Raw genomic sequence first — 25621 nt, 5'->3', positions numbered from 1 at the left:
TCTGACATTTTAAGAGCTTATTGTTAAGTGTTGAATGTGATTTCACTATTTTGTCGTCATTGTCCGAGTGTTTTCCGTGCTTGTGTTGACATTTTCTTTCCGCCTTTCAAACAAAAATATTTTTTTTCCTGCTCTTTATTTTCCTTAGGTCATAAAAAATATCAATAATAATCCACTTATTTAAAAAAATTCAGTTTTCTGCCCTTGTACAGAATATATTTTCCCCGCCATTTCTCTCTCCTTTCACGCTACTTTGCAATTTTCTTCCAATTCTGCGAGAACATGATGCAGATGAAGAGGCAACTCAACAATATGAGATCATTCAGAAGCATTTTCATTCTTCCGCCGTTGACGTCAGCAGACATTCGACTCCAAAACGTGGCTAAAATGTGAAGTCTGCCATGGGAAAAAGCCAGCCTAAAATTATTACTGACTTGAATTTTCTCCATAATTTCGGAAACAATCTTTGCAGAAGATGTGTTGCATCCAAGATGATGAAGATGGAGCAAGCAGCTTCCTGCCAAACAAATGAAAGATGACAAGACAATATGATCATGAAGCATTTATGAGGAGGATGGCTGCTCGCCAGAGGGCATTATCATCATTATCTATCTCTATGTGTGTGTTCTTGTATTTCTACCCTTCTTGAGACATCAACAAGGAAAAGTAGCGTCCATCTGAGTACCGGTGAATAAGTTAGGACCGAAATCATGGTCCCAATACGGAAAAAACATTGCATCTAATAGAGAGACAAATACTAGAGTCCGTGAACATTGCTCCAAAGTCAGGATTTTTTGGGGGGATTTAATGTGCATACAGAAGTAAACATCGACAGGTGCAAAGGCAGCATTATTTGATACAAAAAGACGGCAGTTAAAAAAGGACTTCCCTATTCATCCCCGAAAAAAACCGCCAAGTGAACGGCTGATTTTACGACTTCTGTTGCCGACGTAAGACAACCCGCCTCCCACATGTGACCATAGGATGAACACATACACTACGGTACGGTCTTGAAACATCAACAAGGAAAAGTAGCGTCCATGTGAGGACCGGTGAACAAGTTTAGGGCCAAAATCATGGTCCCAATACGGAAAAAACATTGCATCTAATAGAGAGCTAAATGCTAAATTCTGTGAACATTGCTACAAAGTCAGGATTTTTTTTGTTGATTTAATGTGCATAGAAAGGTGAACATTAACAGGTACAAAGGCAGCAATATATGATAAAACAAGATGGCAGCTAAAGAAAGACTTACCTATTTATCCCCGAAAACTGCCGCCGTGAGAATGGCTGATTATACGACTTCTGTTGCCGACGTAAGACAACCCGCGTCCCACATGTGACCATAGGATGAACACATACACTACGGTACGGTCTTGAGACACCAACAAGGAAAAGTAGCGTCCATATGAGGACCGGTGAACAAGTTAGGACCGAAATCATGGTCCCAATACAGAAAAAACATTGCATCTAATAGAGAGACAAATACCAAAGTCCGTGAACATTGCTACAAAGTCAGGATTTTTTTTGTTGATTTAATGTGCATAGAAAGGTGAACATTAACAGGTACAAAGGCAGCAATATATGATAAAACAAGATGGCAGCTAAAGAAAGACTTACCTATTTATCCCCGAAAACTGCCGCCGTGAGAATGGCTGATTATACGACTTCTGTTGCCGACGTAAGACAACCCGCGTCCCACATGTGACCATAGGATGAACACATACACTACGGTACGGTCTTGAGATATCAACAAGGAAAAGTAGCGTCCATATAAGGACCGGTGAACAAGTTAGGACCGAAATCATGGTCCCAATACAGAAAAAACATTGCATCTAATAGAGAGACAAATACCAAAGTCCGTGAACATTGCTACAAAGTCAGGATTTTTTTTGTTGATTTAATGTGCATACAAAGGCAGCAATATATGATCAAACAAGATGGCAGTTAAAGAAGGACTTCCCTATTCATCCCCCGAAAAAAACGCCGTGTGAACGGCTGATTTTACGACTTCTGGTGCTGACGTAAGACAACCCGCGTCCCACATGTGACCATAGGATGAACACATACACTACGGTACGGTCTTGAGACACCAACAAGGAAATGTAGCGTCCATATGAGGACCGGTGAACAAGTTAGGACTGTACTGTGCAATCTACTAATAAAAGTATCAATCAATCAATCAAAAGCTGAAAAACTACTGCATTAATCGCTAGCTATCGACTGTCATGCTATTAGCTAGCTAACAATTAGCATGCTAATCGCTAGCTGACAACTGCTGCATGAATGGCTAGCTAAAAAGCAGCCTGCTAACAATTAGCACGCTAATCGCTAGCCGGCAACTCCCGCATTAATCGTTAGCTAACAATTAGCACACTAGTTACTAGCTAAAAACTACTGCATTAATCGCTAGCTATCGACTGTCATGCTATTAGTTAGCTAACAATTACCATGCTAATCGCTAGCTGACAACTGCTGCATGAATGGCTAGCTAAAAAACAGCCTGCTAACAATTAGCACGCTAATCGCTAGCCGACAACTCCCGCATTAATCGTTAGCTAACAATTAGCACACTAGTTCCTAGCTAAAAACTACTGCATTAATCGCTAGCTATCAACTGGCATGCTAATTGCTAGCTAGCAGTTAGCATGCTAATTGCTAGCTGACAACTGTTGCACGAATGGCTAGCTAACAAATCACTGGCTAACGATTAGCACGCTAATCGCTAGCCAACAACTACCGCTTTAATTGCTAGCTAACAATTATCACGCTAATCGTTAGCTGGCAATTTCCGCATGAACCGCTAGCTAAAACTTGCAAAAATTAGCAGTCTAATTGATAAATAAAAACTACCGCATGAATCGCTAGCTAACTAATAGCCTGCTCACCAAAATTGCACGCTAATCGCTAGCTTACAACTGCCGCATGAATCTCTAGCTAACAAATAGCTTGCTAATCGCTAGCTAAAAATTAGCACGCTAGTTGCTAGCTTAAAAACTACCGCATTAATTTCTAGCTATCAATTAGCATGCTAATCGCTAATAAACAATTAGCAGGGTAATCAAAAGCTGACAACTGCCACATTAATGGTAAGCTAACAAATAGCCTGCTAACATAAATCATGGCCCCAATACGGAAAAAACATTGCATCTAATAGAGAGTCAAATACTAGAGTCCGTGAACATTGCTCCAAAGTCAGGATTTTTTGGTTGATTTAATGTGCATACAAAAGTAACGACTTCCGGTGCTGACGTAAGACAACCCGCGTCCCGTATGTGACTATTGGATGAACACATGCACTACGCTACTAAGACTATAGCGGCCATTAACAGTTAGCTTCTACAGCTGTGTTGCCCAAAGTGCGGCACAGGGGCCACCTGTGGTCCCTGACCCCTTTGTCATCGGTCTTTAAGCACATTCACAAAAAAACAAAACATAGAGATCTCATTTGCACCCCCTGGTGGTGATATCTATCAAAAAGGAGGGATTTTTCACATTGACTGTGTGTCGCTTTTTAAAGTGCTCCCCCTGTGGTCACCATATGAAATAACATGTGTGTGTAAGAAATTGAAATGCGCCCCCTTTGGCATTTTTTTTAAATATGTAAGACATACTGTATTAACTTGAAGTAAATAATGAAGATTAAAAATCAATTACAAACAAAAAAGATTAATTAACTAAAAGCAGTCGTTTTCTCACAAGGTGTCGATTTTTTATTTATAAAATTGGGAACAATTTTCTCAGATTCTTTCTGTTTCTGTAATATTGCAATATTTGCTTGTAAAATTATTACTTCTTTATGTAAAATTACTACTTTTTAATGCAAAATGGTGACATTTGTCATATAAAAGTCTTGACTTTTTATCACAATATTGCCATTTTGTTTGTTGTTCTTGTAAAATGTTGACATTTTCTGAGTAAAATGACGACTTTTGTCATCATTTTGCCAAGTAAAATTCGGATTATTATTATAATATTGGAAACATTTTAAGGTTTTCTTATAAAATTGTGACTTTTGTCGTGTAAAATGACGACTCTTTTCATAAAATTGCCAACATTTGAAGCTTTACTTGTAAAATTGTGACTGTTGTTGAGTAAAATTCCAACTTTTATCATAATATTGCACAAATGTTCAGTTTTTCTTGTAAAATGTTGACATTTTCTGAGTAAAATGACGACTTTTGTCATCATTTTGCCAAGTAAAATTCGGATTATTTTTATAATATTGGAACTATTTTAAAGTTTTCTTATAAAATTGTGACTTTTGTGGAGTAGAATTGCGTCTCTTTTCATAAAATTGCCAACATTTGAAGCTCTACTTGTAAAATTTTGACTGTTGTTGAGTAAAATTCCAACTTTTATCATAATATTGCAAAAATGTTCAGTTTTTCTTGTAAAATGTTGACATTTTCTGAGTAAAACGACAACTTTTTTCATCATTTCGTCAAGTAAAATTCTGATTATTATTATAATATTGGAACTATTTTAAAGTTTTGTAATAAAATTGTGACTTTTGTGGAGTAAAATTGCGTCTCTTTTCATAAAATTGCCAACATTTGAAGCTTTACTTGTTAAATTGTTAAATGTTGTTGAGTAAAATTCCAACTTTTATCATAATATTGCACAAATGTTCAGTTTTTCTTGTAAAATGTTGACATTTTCTGAGTAAAACGACGACTTTTTTCATCATTTCGCCAAGTAAAATCCGGATTATTATCATTATAATGTTGGAAACATTTTAAAGTTTTCTTATAAAATTGTGACTTTTGTGGAGTAAAATTGCGGCTCTTTACATAAAATTGCCAACATTTGAAGCTTTACTTGTAAAATTGTTAAATGTTGTTGAGTAAAATTCCAACTTTTATCATAATATTGCAAAAATGTTCAGTTTTTCTTGTAAAATGTTGACATTTTCTGAGTAAAATGACGACTTTTGTCATCATTTTGCCAAGTGAAATTCTGATTATTATTATAATATTGGAAAAAATTTTAAGTTTTCTTATAAAATTGTGACTTTTGTGGAGTAAAATTGCGGCTCTTTTCATAAAATTGCCAACATTTGAAGCTTTACTTGTTAAATTGTTAAATGTTGTTGAGTAAAATTCCAACTTTTATCATAATATTGCAAAAATGTTCAGTTTTTCTTGTAAAATGTTGACATTTTCTGAGTAAAATGACGACTTTTGTCATCTATTGTCAAGTAAAATTCTGATTATTATTATAATATTGGAAACATTTTAAAGTTTTCTTATAAAATTGTGACTTTTGTGGAGAAAAATTGCGGCTCCTTACATAAAATTGCCAACATTTGAAGCTTTACTTGTAAAATTGTTAAATGTTGTTGAGTAAAATTCCAACTTTTATCATAATATTGCACAAATGTTCAGTTTTTCTTGTAAAATGTTGACATTTTCTGAGTAAAATGACGACTTTTGTCATCATTTTGCCAAGTAAAATTCGGATTATTTTTATAATATTGGAACTATTTTAAAGTTTTCTTATAAAATTGTGACTGTTGTTGAGTAAAATTCCAACTTTTATCATAATATTGCAAAAATGTTCAGTTTTTCTTGTAAAATGTTGACATTTTCTGAGTAAAATGACGACTTTTGTCATCATTTTGTCAAGTAAAATTCGGATTATTTTTATAATATTGGAACTATTTTAAAGTTTTCTTATAAAATTGTGTCTTTTGTGGAGTAAAATTGCGGCTCTTTTCATCAAATTGCCAACATTTGAAGCTTTACTTGTAAAATTTTGACTGTTGTTGAGTAAAATTCCAACTTTTATCATAATATTGCTAAAATGTTCAGTTTTTCTTGTAAAATGTTGACATTTTCTGAGTAAAATGACGACTTTTGTCATCATTTTGCCAAGTAAAATTCGGATTATTTTTATAATATTGGAACTATTTTTAAGTTTTCTTATAAAATTGTGACTTTTGTGGAGTAAAATTGCGGCTCTTTTCATAAAATTGCCAACATTTGAAGCTCTACTTGTAAAATTTTGACTGTTGTTGAGTAAAATTCCAACTTTTATCATAATATTGCAAAAATGTTCAGTTTTTCTTGTAAAATGTTGACATTTTCTGAGTAAAATGACGACTTTTGTCATCATTTTGCCAAGTAAAATTCGGATTATTTTTATAATATTGGAACTATTTTAAAGTTTTCTTATAAAATTGTGACTTTTGTGGAGTAGAATTGCGTCTCTTTTCATAAAATTGCCAACATTTGAAGCTCTACTTGTAAAATTTTGACTGTTGTTGAGTAAAATTCCAACTTTTATCATAATATTGCAAAAATGTTCAGTTTTTCTTGTAAAATGTTGACATTTTCTGAGTAAAATGACGACTTTTGTCATCATTTTGCCGAGTAAAATTCTGATTATTATTATAATATTGGAAACATTTTAAAGTTTTCTTATAAAATTGTGACTTTTGTGGAGTAAAATTGCGGCTCTTTTCATAAAATTGCCAACATTTGAAGCTTTACTTGTAAAATTGTGACTGTTGTTGAGTAAAATTCCAACTTTTATCATAATATTGCAAAAATGTTCAGTTTTGCTTGTAAAATGTTGACATTTTCCGAGTAAAATGCCGACTTTTGTCATCATTTTGCCAAGTAAAATTCTGATTATTATCATAATATTGGAAACATTTTAAAGTTTTCTTATAAAATTGTGACTTTTGTGGAGTAAAACTGCGGCTCTTTTCATAAAATTGCCAACATTTGAAGCTCTACTTGTAAAATTTTGACTGTTGTTGAGTAAAATTCCAACTTTTATCATAATATTGCAAAAATGTTCAGTTTTTCTTGTAAAATGTTGACATTTTCTGAGTAAAATGACGACTTTTGTCATCATTTTGCCAAGTGAAATTCGTATTATTATTATTATAATATTGGAAAAAATGTTAAGTTTTCTTATAAAATTGTGACTTTTGTGGAGTAAAATTGCGGCTCTTTTCATAAAATTGCCAACATTTGAAGCTTTACTTGTAAAATTGTTAAATGTTGTTGAGTAAAATTCCAACTTTTATCATAATATTGCAAAAATGTTCAGTTTTTCTTGTAAAATGTTGACATTTTCTGAGTAAAATGACGACTTTTGTCATCATTTTGCCGAGTAAAATTCTGATTATTATTATAATATTGGAAACATTTTAAAGTTTTCTTATAAAATTGTGACTTTTGTGGAGTAAAATTGCGGCTCTTTTCATAAAATTGCCAACATTTGAAGCTTTACTTGTAAAATTGTGACTGTTGTTGAGTAAAATTCCAACTTTTATCATAATATTGCAAAAATGTTCAGTTTTGCTTGTAAAATGTTGACATTTTCCGAGTAAAATGCCGACTTTTGTCATCATTTTGCCAAGTAAAATTCTGATTATTATCATAATATTGGAAACATTTTAAAGTTTTCTTATAAAATTGTGACTTTTGTGGAGTAAAACTGCGGCTCTTTTCATAAAATTGCCAACATTTGAAGCTCTACTTGTAAAATTTTGACTGTTGTTGAGTAAAATTCCAACTTTTATCATAATATTGCAAAAATGTTCAGTTTTTCTTGTAAAATGTTGACATTTTCTGAGTAAAATGACGACTTTTGTCATCATTTTGCCAAGTGAAATTCGTATCATTATTATTATAATATTGGAAAAAATGTTAAGTTTTCTTATAAAATTGTGACTTTTGTGGAGTAAAATTGCGGCTCTTTTCATAAAATTGCCAACATTTGAAGCTTTACTTGTAAAATTGTTAAATGTTGTTGAGTAAAATTCCAACTTTTATCATAATATTGCAAAAATGTTCAGTTTTTCTTGTAAAATGTTGACATTTTCTGAGTAAAATGACGACTTTTGTCATCATTTTGCCAAGTAAAATTCTGATAATTATTATAATATTGGAAACATTTTAAAGTTTTCTTATAAAATTGTGACTTTTGTGGAGTAAAATTGCGGCTCTTTTCATAAAATTGCCAACATTTGAAGCTTTACTTGTTGAATTGTTAAATGTTGTTGAGTAAAATTCCAACTTTTATCATAATATTGCACAAATGTTCAGTTTTTCTTGTAAAATGTTGACATTTTCTGAGTAAAATGACGACTTTTGTCATCATTTTGCCAAGTAAAATTCTGATTATTATTATAATATTGGAAACATTTTAAAGTTTTCTTATAAAATTGTGACTCTTGTGGGCTAAAATTGCGTCTCTTTTCATAAAATTGCCAACATTTGAAGCTCTACTTGTAAAATTGTGACTGTTGTTGAGTAAAATTCCAACTTTTATCATAATATTGCACAAATGTTCAGTTTTTCTTGTAAAATGTTGACATTTTCTGAGTAAAATGACGACTTTTGTCATCATTTTGCCAAGTAAAATTCTGATTATTATTTTAATATTGGAAACATTTTAAAGTTTTCTTATAAAATTGTGACTCTTGTGGGCTAAAATTGCGTCTCTTTTCATAAAATTGCCAACATTTGAAGCTTTACTTGTAAAATTGTGACTGTTGTTGAGTAAAATTCCAACTTTTATCATAATATTGCAAAAATGTTCAGTTTTTCTTGTAAAACGTTGACTTGCGTTGAGTAAATTTCCGACTTTTATTATTAATACTGCCAAATTCAAAGTTTTTCTTCTTTGAGACACTAGTGATTTAGGGCTATATAAGTAAACATTGATTGATTGTAAAATTCCAATTCATTTTTCATAACAAGCTTTTTTATATGTGCATAGTATGTATATATTATTCATGCTGTAGATACACTTCTTTATATATCTAGAGAGGCTGCTCCTAAAGGGGGAGGCATTTTTCTCAGGTCTCAAGAAAGTAACAAATACAAGTGTGTGTGTGTGTGTGTGTATTTGTGTGTGTGTGTGTGTGTGTGTGTGTGTGTGTGTGTTTGTGTAGATTTATCGCATCCTCGGCAAGACGGTGGTGTGCTACCCGATCGTCTTTGATGTGAGCGACTTCTACCTGTCCCAGGATGTGATGCTGCTGATTGACGACATCAAGGTAGGTCGAAGGCCGCCAAGTTTTATGGGTCAACTTGAAGGCAAAAAGTCTTCCGATTTATTGCTTATATATATAGGACTGTCTCAGAAAATTAGGATATTGTGATAAAGTCCTTTATTTTCTGTAATGCAACTAAAAACATGAAAATGTCATACATTCTGGATTCATGACACATCATGTTTTGCACTCCACCTCTTCATCTTTTTCGTATTGTAGGTTAAATAATCCCACACAGCTGACATTTTTACCGTAACTTTTAATTCAGATGGCCGTCTTAGAACACAGACATGTGAATGTGTTGAAGGTGTGCTGGAAAATGCGGAACGGAGCGTAGGGAGCAGCAGAAAGGGGAATGTATTATTTTGGTGCATTGGAAAACACGGACATATATATCTATATCTATATATATATATATATATGTATATATATATATATATATGTATATATATATATATATATATATATGTATATATATATATATTCAGGACTGTCTCAGAAAATTAGAATATTGTGATAAAGTCCTTTATTTTCTGTAATGCAACTAAAAACATGAAAATGTCATACATTCTGGATTCATTACACATCAACTGAAATATTGCAAGCCTTTTATTATTTTAATATTGCTGATTATGGCATACAGCTTAAGAAAACTCAAAAATCCTATCTCAAAAAATTTGAATATTTCCTCAGACCAAGTAAAAAAATATATCTATAACAGCAAAACAAAATCCAACATTTGAAAATGTCAATTAATGCACTCAGTACTTGGTTGGGAATCCTTTTGCACGGATTACTGCATCAATGCGGCGTGGCATGGAGGCAATCGGCCTGTGGCATTGCTGAGGTGTTATGGATGCCCAGGATGCTTCAATAGCGGCCTTCAGCTCATTTGCATTATTGGGTCTGGTGTCTTTCAGCTTCTTCTTCACAATACCCCACAAATTCTCTATGAGGTTCAGGTCAGGGGAGTTGGTAGGCCAATGGAGGACAGTAATGCCATGGTCAGTACACCAGTTACTGCTGGTTTTGGCACTGTGGACAGGTGCCGGATCATGCTGGGAAATGAAATCATCATCTCCATAGAGCTTTACAACAGATACAGCTTCAATAGCCGTATTCCCATGGTGAGGCCACTCCTGAACTCTAGACAACGGAAGTTCACTCAGTCAGCAATAGTTTGGGGAGCCATATCAGCTGCTGGTTTTGGTCCACTGTGTTTCATCAAGTCCAGAGTCAATGCAGCTGTGTACATGCTTCCATCTGTTGTAAAGCTCTATGGAGATGATGATTTAATTTCCCAGAATGATCTGGCACCTGCTCAAAAAAGTAAAAGGTAGAACAAAGTTAACATTTAAAGGTAGTAAATGTAAGGCAAAATACTGTATATTAAAGGGAAAATTTGCTAAATAAAAGGCAAAAGAAATAGAAGGTATATAAAAAGAAAAATACAAGAATTAAAGGTACAAGGTGAAACAAGGTAAATTGACGATAAAAGAAGTTAAAGGTAAATAGAAGGTAGAACAAAGATTTAAAATGTAAAGGTAGTAAATGAAAGGCAAAATACTGTATATTAAAGGGAAAATTAGGTAAATAGGGGGTAAAATAAGATAAATAGAAGGTATATAGAAAGAAAAATGCGAAAATTAAAAGTAAAAGGTGAAACAAGGTAAATTGATGATAAAAGAAGTAAAAGGTAAATAGAAGGTAGAACTAAATTAAAATTTAAAGGTAGTAAATGAAAGGCAGAATACTGTATATCAAAGGGAAAATGAGGTAAATAGAAGGTAAAATAAGATAAATAGAAGGTATATAGAAAGAAAAATACAAGAATTAAATGTAAAAGGTGAAACAAGGTAAGTCGAAAATAAAAGGAGTAAATAAACAAGTACCAGATAAATAGAAGGTAGAAGAAAGTTCATATTTAAAGGTAGTAAATGAAAGAAAAAATACTGTATATCAAAGGGAAAATGAGGTAAGTAGAAGGCAAAAGAAAATAAATAGAAGGTATATAGAAAGAAAAATAAGAGAATTAAAGGTGAAAGGTGGAACAAAGTAAATTGACAATAAATGAAGTAAATAAAAAGTAAAAGGTAGAACAAAATTAAAACGTAAAGGTAGTAATTGAAAGGCAAAATATTGTTTGTTAAAGTGAAAATGAGGTCAATAGAGGGTAAAGGAAATGTAAAAGAAGAAATATAGAAGGTAAACCAAGTCAAGAAAAGTTTAAAGAGGGTAAATAAAAGGTCAAGGAAAGTAAAGTCTCGCTTGTGTGCTTAGCTGCTGTGTAGCTGCGAGTTCCTTACAACCTGGCGTGCTTACCTTTGTGTAAATGTTGTGTTGTGTGTTTGTAGAACGCCTTGCAGTTCATCAAGCAGTGTTGGAAGATGCAAGGCCGGCCTCTCTTCCTGGTCCTCATCCACGAGGACAACATCAAGTACATCAACACAAATGCAGTCAGCTTCTTTGATCTCTTTATTGATTGTGACGGTTGTGTGTGTGCAGGGGGAGCCGCTTCAATCCGGTCCTGGACATGCTGGCTTCCTTCAAGAAGGGCAGCATTGGGGGGGTCAAAGTTCACGTGGACAGACTCCAGGTCAGTGCCTCGCGTCCCAAAGTCTCACCAAATGACCCCGACTGGACCCAAACTCACCAAGCACACTGGAGGCTCAGTGCTCAATAAACGCTGAACAATCGCTAAATAAACGACAAATAAATACTCACCTAAAGCTAAATGAATGTTACATAATCACTTAATAAATGCCAAATAAATACAGACTTAATGCTCAATAAATGTTAAATAATCACTAAATAAATGCCAAATAAACACCAAATAAATACTCACCTAATGCTAAATGAATGTTAAATAATCACTAAATAAATGCCAAATAAATACAGACTTAATGCTCAATAAATGTTAATCACTAAATAAATGCCAAATAATTGCCAAATAAATACTCACCTAATGCTAAATGAATGTTAAATAATCACTAAATATATGCCAAATAAATACAGACTTAATGCTAAATAAATGTTAGATAATCACTAAATAAATGCCAAATAAATGCCAAATAAATATTCACCTAATGCTAAATGAATGTTAGATAATCACTAAATAAATGCCAAATAAATACAGACTTAATGCTCAATAAATGTTAAATAATCACTAAATAAATGCCAAATAAATACAGACTTAATGCTCAATAAGTGTTAAATAATCACTAAATAAATGCCAAATAATTGCCAAATAAATACTCACCTAATGCTAAATGAATGTTATCTAATCACTAAATAAATGCCAAATAAATACAGACTTAATGTTAAATAAATGTTAAATAATCACTAAATAAATGCCAAATAAATACAGACTTAATGCTCAATAAATGTTAATCACTAAATAAATGCCAAATAAACGCCAAATAAATACTCACCTAATGCTAAATGAATGTTAAATAATCACTAAATAAATGCCAAATAAACGCCAAATAAATACTCACCTAATGCTAAATGAATGTTAAATAATCACTAAATAAATGCCAAATAAATACAGACTTAATGCTCAATAAATGTTAAATAATCACTAAATAAATGCCAAATAAATACAGACTTAATGCTCAATAAATGTTAAATAATCACTAAATAAATGCCAAATAAACGCCAAATAAATACTCACCTAATGCTAAATGAATGTTAAATAATCACTTAATAAATGCCAAATAAATACAGACTTAATGCTCAATAAATGTTAATCACTAAATAAATGCCAAATAAATATAGATTTAATGCTCAATAAATGTTAATCACTAAATAAATGCCAAATAATTGCCAAATAAATACTCACCTAATGCTAAATGAATGTTAAATAATCACTAAATAAATGCCAAATAAATACAGACTTAATGCTCAATAAATGTTAAATAATCACTAAATAAATGCCAAATAAACGCCAAATAAATACTCACCTAATGCTAAATGAATGTTAAATAATCACTAAATAAATGCCAAATAAACGCGAAATAAATACTCACCTAATGCTAAATGAATGTTAAATAATCACTTAATAAATGCCAAATAAATACAGACTTAATGCTCAATAAATGTTAAATAATCACAAAATAAATGCCAAATAAACGCCAAATAAATACTCACCTAATGCTAAATGAATGTTAAATGATCACTAAATAAATGCCAAATAATTGCCAAATAAATACTCAGTTAATGCTAAATAAATGTTAAATAATCACTAAATAAATGCCAAATAAATACAGACTTAATGCTCAATAAATGTTAATCACTAAATAAATGCCAAATAAACGCCAAATAAATACTCACCTAATGCTCAATGAATGTTAAATAAGCACTAAATAAATGCCGAATAAATACAGACTTAATGCTCAATAAATGTTAAATAATCACTAGGTAAATGCCAAATAAACGCCAAATATTCACCTAAAGCTAAATGAACGTTAGATAATCACTAAATAAATGCCAAATAAATACAGACTTAATGTTAAATAATCACTAAATAAATGCCAAATAAACGCCAAATAAATACTCACCTAATGCTAAATGAATGTTAAATAATCACTTAATAAATGCCAAATAAATAAAGACTTAATGCTAAATAAATGTTAAATAATCACTAAATAAATGCCAAATAAACGCCAAATAAATATTCACCTAATGCTAAATAAATGTTAAATAATCACTAAATAAATGCCAAATAAATACAGACTTAATGTTAAATAAATGTTAAATAATCACTAAATAAATGCCAAATAAACGCCAAATAAATACTCACCTAATGCTAAATGAATGTTAAATAATCACTAAATAAATGCCAAATAAATACAGACTTAATGTTAAATAAATGTTAAATAATCACTAAATAAATGCTGAATAAATACAGACTTAATGCTAAATAATTACTAAATAAATGCTGAATAAATGCCAAAGAAATTCTGACTTAACTCTAAATAAATGTTAAAAAAAAATCCACAAAATTCATGCAAAAAACTGCTAAATAAATACTGAATTAATACCAAATAAATGTTGAATAATGACTGAATAAACAATATTGCAAGCTCATAAATCCTACATAATCACTCAAAAATTCTAAAAAAACAACAAACAAATGCAAAATAATGCTGAAATTAATTCTGAATGACCACCAAATAAATGCAAAATAAATTCTCTATTAATAGTGATTTAATGTGACATGAATTTTGAATATTCACTTAGTAAACAAAGAAATACATGCTGAAAAAAATGCTACTCAAGCAGTCAATAAATGCTGGGTGAACACTAAATCAATGCTAAATAAACACTGACTCAGCGCTAAATAAACGCGGAATAATCACAAAATCGATAATAAATAAACACAAGATAAATGCTAAATAATTGCTGGTTGATTGCCAAATGAACAATAAACAAATGAATAATCAGTAAATAAAAACTACAGAAGAAAAGCTAAATAGTCACAAAATAATACTAAATAAATGCGAAACAAACACGACATAAATGCTAAATGCACACTGAAATATTACAAAATAAACACAAAAGAAATTATTAAAAATTTGTAAACAAACAATATATAGATGATAAATAGTTGCTGATTGATTGCCAAATAAACGCAGAATAATTGTTTAAATAAATGCTGTACAAACGCTAAATAATCACAAAAACAATAAGAAATAAATGCTAAATAACCACTGAATGATTGCTCAATAAATAAATTTAAAAAATTAAATAAATGATAAATATATGATAAATAGACACAAAATAAATAAAAATAAATCATAAATAACCACTGAATGATTGCTAAATAAATGAATATAAAACATTAAATATATGATAAATGGACACAAAATAAATACAAATAAATGCTAAATAACCACTGAATGATTGCTAAATAAATGAAAAAAAAAATATATATATGATAAAAGGACACAAAATACATAAAAAATAAATGCTAAATAACCACTGAATGATTGCTAAATAAATGAAAAAAAATAAATTAAATATATGATAAATGGCCACAAAATAAATGCTAAATAACCACTGAATGATTGCTAAAGAAATGAAAAAAAAACATTAAATATATGATAAATGGACACAAAATAAATACAAATAAATGCTAAATAACCACTGAATGATTGCTAAATAAATGAAAAATAAATATATGATAAAAGGACACAAAATACATAAAAAATAAATGCTAAATAACCACTGAATGATTGCTAAATAAATGAAAAAAAAACATTAAATATATGATAAATGGACACAAAATACATAAAAAATAAATGCTAAATAACCACTGAATGATTGCTAAATAAATGAAAAAAAATAAATTAAATATATGATAAATGGCCACAAAATAAATGCTAAATAACCACTGAATGATTGCTAAAGAAATGAAAAAAAAACATTAAATATATGATAAATGGACACAAAATAAATACAAATAAATGCTAAATAACCACTGAATGATTGCTAAATAAATGAAAAATAAAAAATAAATATATGATAAAAGGACACAAAATACATAAAAAATAAATGCTAAATAACCACTGAATGATTGCTAAATAAATGAAAAAAAAACATTAAATAAATGATAAATGGACACAAAATAAATACAAATAATTGCTAAATAACCACTGAATGATTGCTAAATAAATGGAAAAAAACATTAAATATATTATAAATGGACACACAATAAATACAAATAAATGCTAAATAACCACTGAATGATTGCTGAATAAATGAAAAAATAAAAATAAATATATGATGGATGGACACCAAATAAATAAAAATAAATGCTAAATAACCACTGAATGATTGCTGAATAAATGAAAAAAATAAAAATAAATATGTGATGAATGGACACAAAATAAAAATAAAAAAATGCTAAATAACCACTGAATGAATGCTGAATAAATGAAAATAAAATAAATAAATATATGATAAAAGGACACAAATAAATAAAAAAATAAATGCTAAATAACCACTGAATGATTGCTAAATAAATGAAAATAAATAAATAAATATATGATAAAAAGACACAAAATACCTAAAAAAATAAATGCTAAATAACCACTGAATGAATGCTAAATAAATGAAAATAAATAAATAAATATATGATAAAAGGACACAAAATACATAAAAAATAAATGCTAAATAACCACTGAATGATTGCTAAATAAATGGGAAAAAAAACATTAAATATATGATAAATGGACACAAAATAAATACAAATAAATGCTAAATAACCACTGAATGATTGCTGAATAAATGAAAAAAAAAAAAAATTATATATGATAACTAGACACAAAATAAATAAAAATAAATGCTGAATAAACACTGTGACTTTTGCGTCTTTTCCAGACGTTGATATCAGGAGCCGTGGTGGAGCAGCTGGACTTCCTGCGGGTCAACGAGGCCGAGTAAGAACTTCCTTTAAGACTGGAGAACATTTTATTAAAGTTCCATGGCTCACATGTTGTCCTTAACTAATACTAAAACATTCTCAAGAATAGGAACTCATGATATGGGCTGTCATTATGGACTCAAACCTTATTATATACATTGAGCAAGTTACTGTTTGAAAATGATCCAGCGTGCATGAGAAAGCGGGACATAACTCCAGCCTCCATGAACTATTCCCTGTCTTCTGGTCATGTGATGTGCTGAAGGATCCCGGAGTTCAGGAGCTTCGAGGAGCTGGAGATGCCCAAACACTCCAAGGTGAAGCGTCAGACCAGCACGCCCAACGCCTCCGACCTGGAGCAGCAGCCCGAGATCAGCGTGGACGAGTGGCTGCTCAAGTCCACCCACGAGGTCCTCCAGAAGTTCCACGTGAGTCCCTGTGTCCGTCACGCGGGACACTCCATTAGGGGTACCTAATGGAGTGTCCGCTGAGTGGCTGTACGGGAGGCCTTGTTGTTTGTCCTTCCTATTCCACGCGTGTCGCTCCTTTAATTCCCATGGAAATGAGGCGATACGGGCGCGATCATCCATTATCGTCACGGCGGCAGCTCTGCAAGACACCCAGATGCCTAATTACAATTTCACAGCACCTTGGGAAATGTGCAACTTTTGTGTTAGCAGAAGTGACGACGCTGTGGGGATTAATCGTGTGTGTGTGTGTGTGTGTGTGTGTGTGTGTGTGTGCGTGTGTGTGTGTGTCATCATCCAGGACTGCAACTGCTTAGCCAGCCAGGCTCAGCTTGCCGGCATCCTGATCCAGAGGGAAGGGCCGCACTTTCTGGATAAAGATGGTGAGTTTATTGTTCTTATTTTTATTTGTATTATTATTATTATTATTATTATTATTGTCGTTGTTAAAGTAGCAGTGATTGTCACACACATACAAAGTGTGGCAAAATTATTCTCTGCATCACTCTTGTTCACACCCTGGGATTATTATTATTAATATTATTGTTATTGCCATTATTAATATTATTGTTATTATTATTATTGTTATTATTATTGCTGTTATTAATATTATTATTTTATTAGTAGTAGTATTATTATTACTTGTATTATTAGTGTTATTACAATTATTATTGTTATTATAATTGTTATTATTAATAAGAATAATTATATTATTATTAGTAGTAGTATTACTGGTATTATTGTTATTACTGGTATTATTTTCATTATTATTGTTATTATAATAATTCTTATTATTCATATTATTATTATTATTATTATTATTGTTATTAATATTGTTGTTATTATTTGTATTGCTATTATTACTCATATTATTGTTAGTATTATTAGTATTGTTGTTATTATTATTAATTATAATTATCCTATAATTACTTTAATTTTCCTGAAGGAATCAATTAAGTACTTTCTATTACTATTTTTATTATTATTATTATTATTATTATTGTTGTTGTTATTATTATTAATATTATTATTGATATTAATATTGTTATTATTATTATTATTACTAGTATTATTGTTATTATTAACATTGTTATTGTTATTATTATTATTATTATTATTGTTATTAGTAGTATCATCATTATTATTATTATGTTTCTATATATATATAAAATTATTAATAATATTATTTTATTAACATTACTATTCTTCTTATTATTATTATTAATATTATTATTACTTGTATTATTATTATTATATTATACGTGGTATTGATCATTAATATATTAATATTATTATTATTATTGTCGTTAATATTGTTATTATTATTACTATGTTTACTAATACTAATATTATTACTATTATTATTGTTAATGTTATTATATTGTTAATAACATCTGTAAAAATATTATTGTTATTAATATTGTTATTATTATTACTGGTATTTTTATTGTTATTTTATCATTATTGTTATTATCAATAATTTTGTTATTTTTATGATCATATAATTATTACTATAATTGTTATTATTATTATTAATGTTATTAATATTGTTATTATTATTACTATTACTTTTATTAATATTATTATTAGTGTTATTAATATTATTATTACTAGTATTATGTTGTTATTATTATTATTTTTAAATATATATATATTTTTTATTATTAGTAGTAGTATAATTATTAATACTATTATTGTTGTTTTCTGTTATTATCACTATTATTATTATTATTATTATTCATGCCGACCCACTGTTACTATGACGACGTTGGTTCTGCGGTGAAGAACGAAACACAAACACCAGTAGGTTGAAAGAGAGCGGTGTACTTTCTCATGTACTCTGCATCATTGTTGAATGACATCATCTAAAGCTGCCACATGTTGGACATTGCAGAGACTTTGATGGACGAGCTGGAGAGGATCTACAGGAGAGCTGGCAGCAGGAAGCTTTGGTCTGAGTCACGCACACACACACACACACACACACACACACACACACACACACACACACACACACACACACACACACACACACTGGCATATTACCCATTAGGGATTGTGTGAACGTTAGCATCGAATGTTGTCTTCCTTCCTGCTAAAAACAAAAAGAAGAAAACTTCTCCCCATGTGACCACCGTGCAGGCTGGCGGTGCGTCACGCCGCCGCCGTTATCAAGAAGTTCGCCAGCTCTATCGCGCCTAACATCACCTCCATACTGGTGCACGGGAAGCAGGTAACAATCCGCAATGGCCACAGAGACGCCGACTCTGCATGCCGCCGCCGTGGCGCGTTCAGGCCAAATTAACACAGGCCGTTTGTGGGGGGAGGGGGCTGCAGCACTGCAGCGAGCGTCAACATGATTAACTCTTTGTGTCAAAAGTTTTCTCACGTTTGTAAAGACTGACTCTTTTATTTAACAGTAACATTTATTCATAACACAATTATGAATAATCAAAAAAATCAACTGAAATCAATACAAAAATAAATGGCTAATAATTAGATATACAAAAGCCAAAAGCAGCGAAGTTGTGTAAATGGTAAATAAAAAGAGAACACAACAAATCCCTTTCAACTTATATTTAACTGAATAGACTGCAAAGGCAAAATATTTCATGTTCACACTGAGAAACTTTGTTATTTTTTTTGCAAACAATCATGAACTTAGCATTTAATGGCAGCAACACATGGCAAAAAAAAGGCATTTTTACCAGTGTGTTACATGGCCTTTCCTTTTAACAACACTCAGTAAATGTTTGGGAACTGAGGAGACACATTTTTGAAGTGGAATACTTTCCCGTTCTTGCTTGATGTACAGCTTAAGTGGTTCAACAGTCTCCCGTCTCATATTTTAGGTTTCTGGGTGTTGTTGATAAATGGCTTTGGCGTTGCATAATAGAGTTTTAGACATTTTGTACAGCTTAAGTTGTTCAAAAGTCTCCCTTCTCATATTTTAGGTTTCTGGGTGTTGTTGATAAATGGCTGTGGTGTTGCATAGTAGAGTTTTAGACATTTTGTACAGCTTAAGTTGTTCAACAGTCTCCCTTCTCATATTTTTAGGTTTCAGGGTGTTGTTGATAAATGGCTTTAGCTTTGCATAGTGGAGTTTTGGACATTTTGTACAGCTTAAGTTGTTCAGCAGTCTCCCTTCTCATATTTTAGGTTTCAGGGTGTTGTTGATAAATGGCTTTACCTTTGCATAGTAGAGTTTTAGACATTTCGTACAGCTTCAGTTGTTCAACAGTCTCCCTTGTCATATTTTTGGTTTCTGGGTGTTGTTAATAAATGGCTTTAGCTTTGCATAGTAGAGTTTTAGACATTTTGTACAGATTAAGTTGTTCAACAGTCTCCCTTCTCATATTTTTAGGTTTCTGGGTGTTGTTGATAAATGGCTTTAGCTTTGCATAGTAGAGTTTTAGACATTTTGTACAGCTTAAGTTGTTCAGCAGTCTCCCTTCTGATATTTTTAAGTTTCAGGGTGTTGTTGATAAATGGCTTTAGCTTTGCATAGTAGAGTTTTAGACATTTTGTACAGCTTAAGTTGTTCAACAGTCTCCCTTCTCATATTTTTAGGTTTCTGGGTGTTGTTGATAAATGGCTTTAGCTGTGCATAGTAGAGTTTTAGACATTTTGTACAGCTTAAGTTGTTCAACAGTCTCCCTTCTCATATTTTAGGTTCTGGGTGTTGTTGATGAATGGCTTTTTCTTTGCATGGTAGAGTTTTAGACATTTTGTACAGCTTAAGTTGTTCAACAGTCTCCCTTCTCATATTTTTAGGTTTCAGGGTGTTGTTGATAATTGGCTTTAGCTTTGCATAGTAGAGTTTTAGACATTTTGTACAGCTTAAGTTGTTCAGCAGTCTCCCTTCTCATATTTTAGGTTTCAGGGTGTTGTTGATAAATGCCGTTAGCTGTGCATAGTAGAGTTTTAGACATTTTGTACAGCTTAAGTTGTTCAACAGTCCCCCTTCTCATATTTTTGGTTTCTGGGTGTTGTTGATAAATGGCTTTAGCTTTGCATGGTAGAGTTTTAGACAGTTTGTACAGCTTAAGTTGTTCAACAGACTCCCTTGTCAAATTTTGGGTTTCTGAGTGTTGTTGATAAATGGCTTTAGCTTTGCATAGTAGAGTTTTAGACATTTTGTACAGATTAAGTTGTTCAACAGTCTCCCTTCTCATATTTTTAGGTTTCTGGGTGTTGTTGATAAATGGCTTTAGCTTTGCATAGTAGAGTTTTAGACATTTTGTACAGATTAAGTTGTTCAACAGTCTCCCTTCTCATATTTTTAGGTTTCTGGGTGTTGTTGATAAATGGCTTTAGCTTTGCATAGTAGAGTTTTAGACATTTTGTACAGCTTAAGTTGTTCAACAGTCTCCCTTCTCATATTTTTAGGTTTCAGGGTGTTGTTGATAAATGGCTTTAGCTTTGCATAGTAGAGTTTTAGACATTTTGTACAGCTTAAGTTTTTCAACAGTCTCCCTTCTCATATTTTAGGTTTCTGGGTGTTGTTGATAAATGGCTTTAGCTTTGCATGGTAGAGTATTAGACAGTTTGTACAGCTTAAGTTGTTCAACAGTCTCCCTTCTCATATCTTAGGTTTCAGGGTGTTGTTGATAAATGGATTTAGCTTTGCATAGTAGAGTTTTAGACATTTTGTACAGCTAAAGTTGCTCAGCAGTCTCCCTTCTCATATTTTGGGTTTCTGGGTGTTGTTGATAAATGGCTTTGGCTTTGCATGGTAGAGTTTTAGACATTTTGTACAGCTTAAGTTGTTCAACAGTCTCCATTCTCATATTTTAGGTTCTGGGTGTTGTTGATGAATGGCTTTTTCTTTGCATGGTAGAGTTTTAGACAGTTTGTACAGCTTAAGTTGTTCAACAGTCTCCCTTCTCATATTTTTAGGTTTCAGGGTGTTGTTGATAAATGGCTTTAGCTTTGCATAGTAGAGTTTTAGACATTTTTTACAGCTTAAGTTGTTCAACAGTCTCCCTTCTCATATTTTTAGGTTTCAGGGTGTTGTTGATAAATGGCTTTAGCTTTGCATAGTAGAGTTTTAGACATTTTGTACAGCTTAAGTTGTTCAGTAGTCTCCCTTCTCATATTTGAGGTTTCAGGGTGTTGTTGATAAATGGCTTTAGCTTTGCATAGTAGAGTTTTAGACATTTTGTACAGCTTAAGTTGTTCAACAGTCTCCCTTCTCATATTTTTAGGTTTCAGGGTGTTGTTGATAAATGGCTTTAGCTTTGCATAGTGGAGTTTTGGACATTTTGTACAGCTTAAGTTGTTCAGCAGTCTCCCTTCTCATATTTTAGGTTTCAGGGTGTTGTTGATAAATGGCTTTACCTTTGCATAGTAGAGTTTTAGACATTTCGTACAGCTTCAGTTGTTCAACAGTCTCCCTTGTCATATTTTTGGTTTCTGGGTGTTGTTAATAAATGGCTTCAGCTTTGCATAGTAGAGTTTTAGACATTTTGTACAGATTAAGTTGTTCAACAGTCTCCCTTCTCATATTTTTAGGTTTCTGGGTGTTGTTGATAAATGGCTTTAGCTTTGCATAGTAGAGTTTTAGACATTTTGTACAGCTTAAGTTGTTCAGCAGTCTCCCTTCTGATATTTTTAAGTTTCAGGGTGTTGTTGATAAATGGCTTTAGCTTTGCATAGTAGAGTTTTAGACATTTTGTACAGCTTAAGTTGTTCAACAGTCTCCCTTCTCATATTTTTAGGTTTCTGGGTGTTGTTGATAAATGGCTTTAGCTGTGCATAGTAGAGTTTTAGACATTTTGTACAGCTTAAGTTGTTCAACAGTCTCCCTTCTCATATTTTAGGTTCTGGGTGTTGTTGATGAATGGCTTTTTCTTTGCATGGTAGAGTTTTAGACATTTTGTACAGCTTAAGTTGTTCAACAGTCTCCCTTCTCATATTTTTAGGTTTCAGGGTGTTGTTGATAAATGGCTTTAGCTTTGCATAGTAGAGTTTTAGACATTTTGTACAGCTTAAGTTGTTCAGCAGTCTCCCTTCTCATATTTTAGGTTTCAGGGTGTTGTTGATAAATGCCGTTAGCTGTGCATAGTAGAGTTTTAGACATTTTGTACAGCTTAAGTTGTTCAACAGTCTCCCTTCTCATATTTTTGGTTTCTGGGTGTTGTTGATAAATGGCTTTAGCTTTGCATGGTAGAGTTTTAGACAGTTTGTACAGCTTAAGTTGTTCAACAGACTCCCTTCTCATATTTTAGGTTTCTGGGTGTTGTTGATAAATGGCTTTAGCTTTGCATGGTAGAGTATTAGACAGTTTGTACAGCTTAAGTTGTTCAACAGTCTCCCTTCTCATATCTTAGGTTTCAGGGTGTTGTTGATAAATGGATTTAGCTTTGCATAGTAGAGTTTTAGACATTTTGTACAGCTAAAGTTGTTCAGCGGTCTCCCTTCTCATATTTTGGGTTTCTGGGTGTTGTTGATAAATGGCTTTGGCTTTGCATGGTAGAGTTTTAGACATTTTGTACAGCTTAAGTTGTTCAACAGTCTCCATTCTCATATTTTAGGTTCTGGGTGTTGTTGATGAATGGCTTTTTCTTTGCATGGTAGAGTTTTAGACAGTTTGTACAGCTTAAGTTGTTCAACAGTCTCCCTTCTCATATTTTTAGGTTTCAGGGTGTTGTTGATAAATGGCTTTAGCTTTGCATAGTAGAGTTTTAGACATTTTTTACAGCTTAAGTTGTTCAACAGTCTCCCTTCTCATATTTTTAAGTTTCAGGGTGTTGTTGATAAATGGCTTTAGCTTTGCATAGTAGAGTTTTAGACTTTTTGTACAGCTTAAGTTGTTCAGTAGTCTCCCTTCTCATATTTGAGGTTTCAGGGTGTTGTTGATAAATGGCTTTAGCTCTGCATAGTAGAGTTTTAGACATTTTGTACAGCTTAAGTTGTTCAACAGTCTCCCTTCTCATATTTTAGGTTTCTGGGTGTTTTTGATAAATGGCTTTAGCTTTGCATAGTAGAGTTTTAGACATTTTGTACAGCTTAAGTTGTTCAACAGTCTCCCTTCTCATATTTTAGGTTTCAGGGTGTTGTTGATAAATGGCTTTGGCGTTGCATAGTAGAGTTTTAGACAGTTTGTACAGATTAAGTTGTTCAACAGTCTCCCTTCTCATAATTTAGGTATCTGGGTGTTGTTGATAAAGGGCTTTGGCTTTGCATGGTAGAGTTTTAGACAGTTTGTACAGCTTAAGTTGTTCAACAGTCTCCCTTGTCAAATTTTGGGTTTCTGGGTGTTGTTGATAAATGGCTTTGGCGTTGCATAGTAGAGTTTTAGACAGTTTGTACAGCTTAAGTTGTTCAACAGTTATGCTATTTTAGGCTTCATACTGCACCACATATTTTCAATGGGAGACAGGTCTGGACTACAGGCAGGTTAGTCTAGTACCTTTTACTATGAATCCACACTTTTGTAACACGGGGCTTGGCATGGTCTTGCTGAAATAAGCAGGGGCGTCCATGATAACATTGCTAGGATGATCTCCAAAAGCTGTATGTACCTTTCAGCATTAATGGTGCCCATGTCTTGGGCACTAATGCACCCCCATACAATCACAGATGCTGGCTTTTGGGGCGGTATAGCTCGGTTGGTAGAGTGTCCCTCCCAGCAACTTGAGGGTTGCAGGTTCGATCCCCGCTTCCGCCGTCCTAGTCACTGCCGTTGTGTCCTTGGGCAAGACACTTTACCCACCTGCTCCCAGTGCCACCCACACTGCTTTAAATGTAACTTAGATATTGGGTGTCACTATGTAAAGCGCTTTGAGTCACTAGAGAAAAGTGCTATACAAATATAATTCACTTTGCGCCTAGAACAGTCCAAATGGTTCTTTTCCTCTGTGGTCCGGAGGACACGACGTCTACAGTTTCCGAAAAAAAAATGTCGAATGTGGACTCGCCAGACCACAGAACACTTTTCCACTTTGCATCAGTCCATCTTAGACCGGGTGTTGTTGATAATTTGGCTTTGACTTTGCGTAGTGCAGTTTTAACTTGTAGCCACCGACTTTAGTTACGGACAGTGGTTTTCTGAAGTCCTCCCGAGCCCATGTGGCGATATCCTTTACACGCCGATGTCGCTCTTTGGTGCATCCAAGGTGCGTAATATCACGGCTTACGTGCGGCGATTTCTCCAGATTCTCCGAACCTTTGGATGATATCACAGATCCTCAATTCCTTGCAGTACCAGGTTGAGAAATGTTGTTCTCGGACAAATCCGCTCAGCTGCTTTTATACCCAATCATGGCACACACCTGTTCCACCCGTGGGACGTTCCAAATAAGTGTTTGATGAGCATTCCTCAACGTTCTCGGTCTTTTTTGCCACTTGTGCCAGCTTACTAGCTAAGTTTACCAGTGCGAACATGAAATGTCTTGTCTTTGCTGTCTATTTAATGGAATATTAGTTGAAAAGGTTGAAAACCGGGGCGGTTTAGCTCGGTTGGTAGAGCGGCCGTGCCAGCAACTTGAGGGTTGCAGGTTCGATCCCCGCTTCCGCCATTCTAGTCACTGCCGTTGTGTCCTTGGGCAAGACACTTGACCCACCTGCTCCCAGTGCCACCCACACTGCTTTAAATGTAACTTAGATATTGGGTGTCACTATGTAAAGCGCTTTGAGTCACTAGAGAAAAGTGCTATACAAATATAATTCACTTTGCGCCTAGAACAGTCCGAATGGTTCTTTTCCTCT

At 32.6% G+C, this 25621-nt stretch overlaps 1 protein-coding gene across 2 annotated transcripts in view; it reads left to right on the top strand.

Annotated features, from left to right (window-relative positions):
• The window catches only part of LOC133546671 (phosphorylase b kinase regulatory subunit beta-like), a 95890-nt gene that overhangs the window by 17937 nt on the left and 52332 nt on the right, over positions 1-25621 (top strand). Inside the window, exons 4-11 of one of the 2 annotated variants that reach the window (XM_061892462.1) lie at positions 8915-9019; positions 11371-11453; positions 11522-11612; positions 16400-16458; positions 16708-16870; positions 17211-17292; positions 18804-18861; positions 19052-19142. In XM_061892462.1, the coding sequence (XP_061748446.1) occupies positions 8996-9019; positions 11371-11453; positions 11522-11612; positions 16400-16458; positions 16708-16870; positions 17211-17292; positions 18804-18861; positions 19052-19142 (651 nt within the window). In that variant the 5' untranslated portion in view covers positions 8915-8995. The remainder of the gene's footprint in view (positions 1-8914; positions 9020-11370; positions 11454-11521; positions 11613-16399; positions 16459-16707; positions 16871-17210; positions 17293-18803; positions 18862-19051; positions 19143-25621) is intronic. The other variant, XM_061892471.1, reaches the window with a different exon arrangement.

This window comes from Nerophis ophidion, linkage group LG02 (assembly GCF_033978795.1).
Source record: "Nerophis ophidion isolate RoL-2023_Sa linkage group LG02, RoL_Noph_v1.0, whole genome shotgun sequence".
NCBI classification, from domain to species: Eukaryota; Metazoa; Chordata; class Actinopteri; order Syngnathiformes; family Syngnathidae; genus Nerophis; species Nerophis ophidion.
The sequence above is the reverse complement of the archived record's forward strand: the minus strand, read 5'-3'. Positions and strand labels throughout refer to the sequence as shown.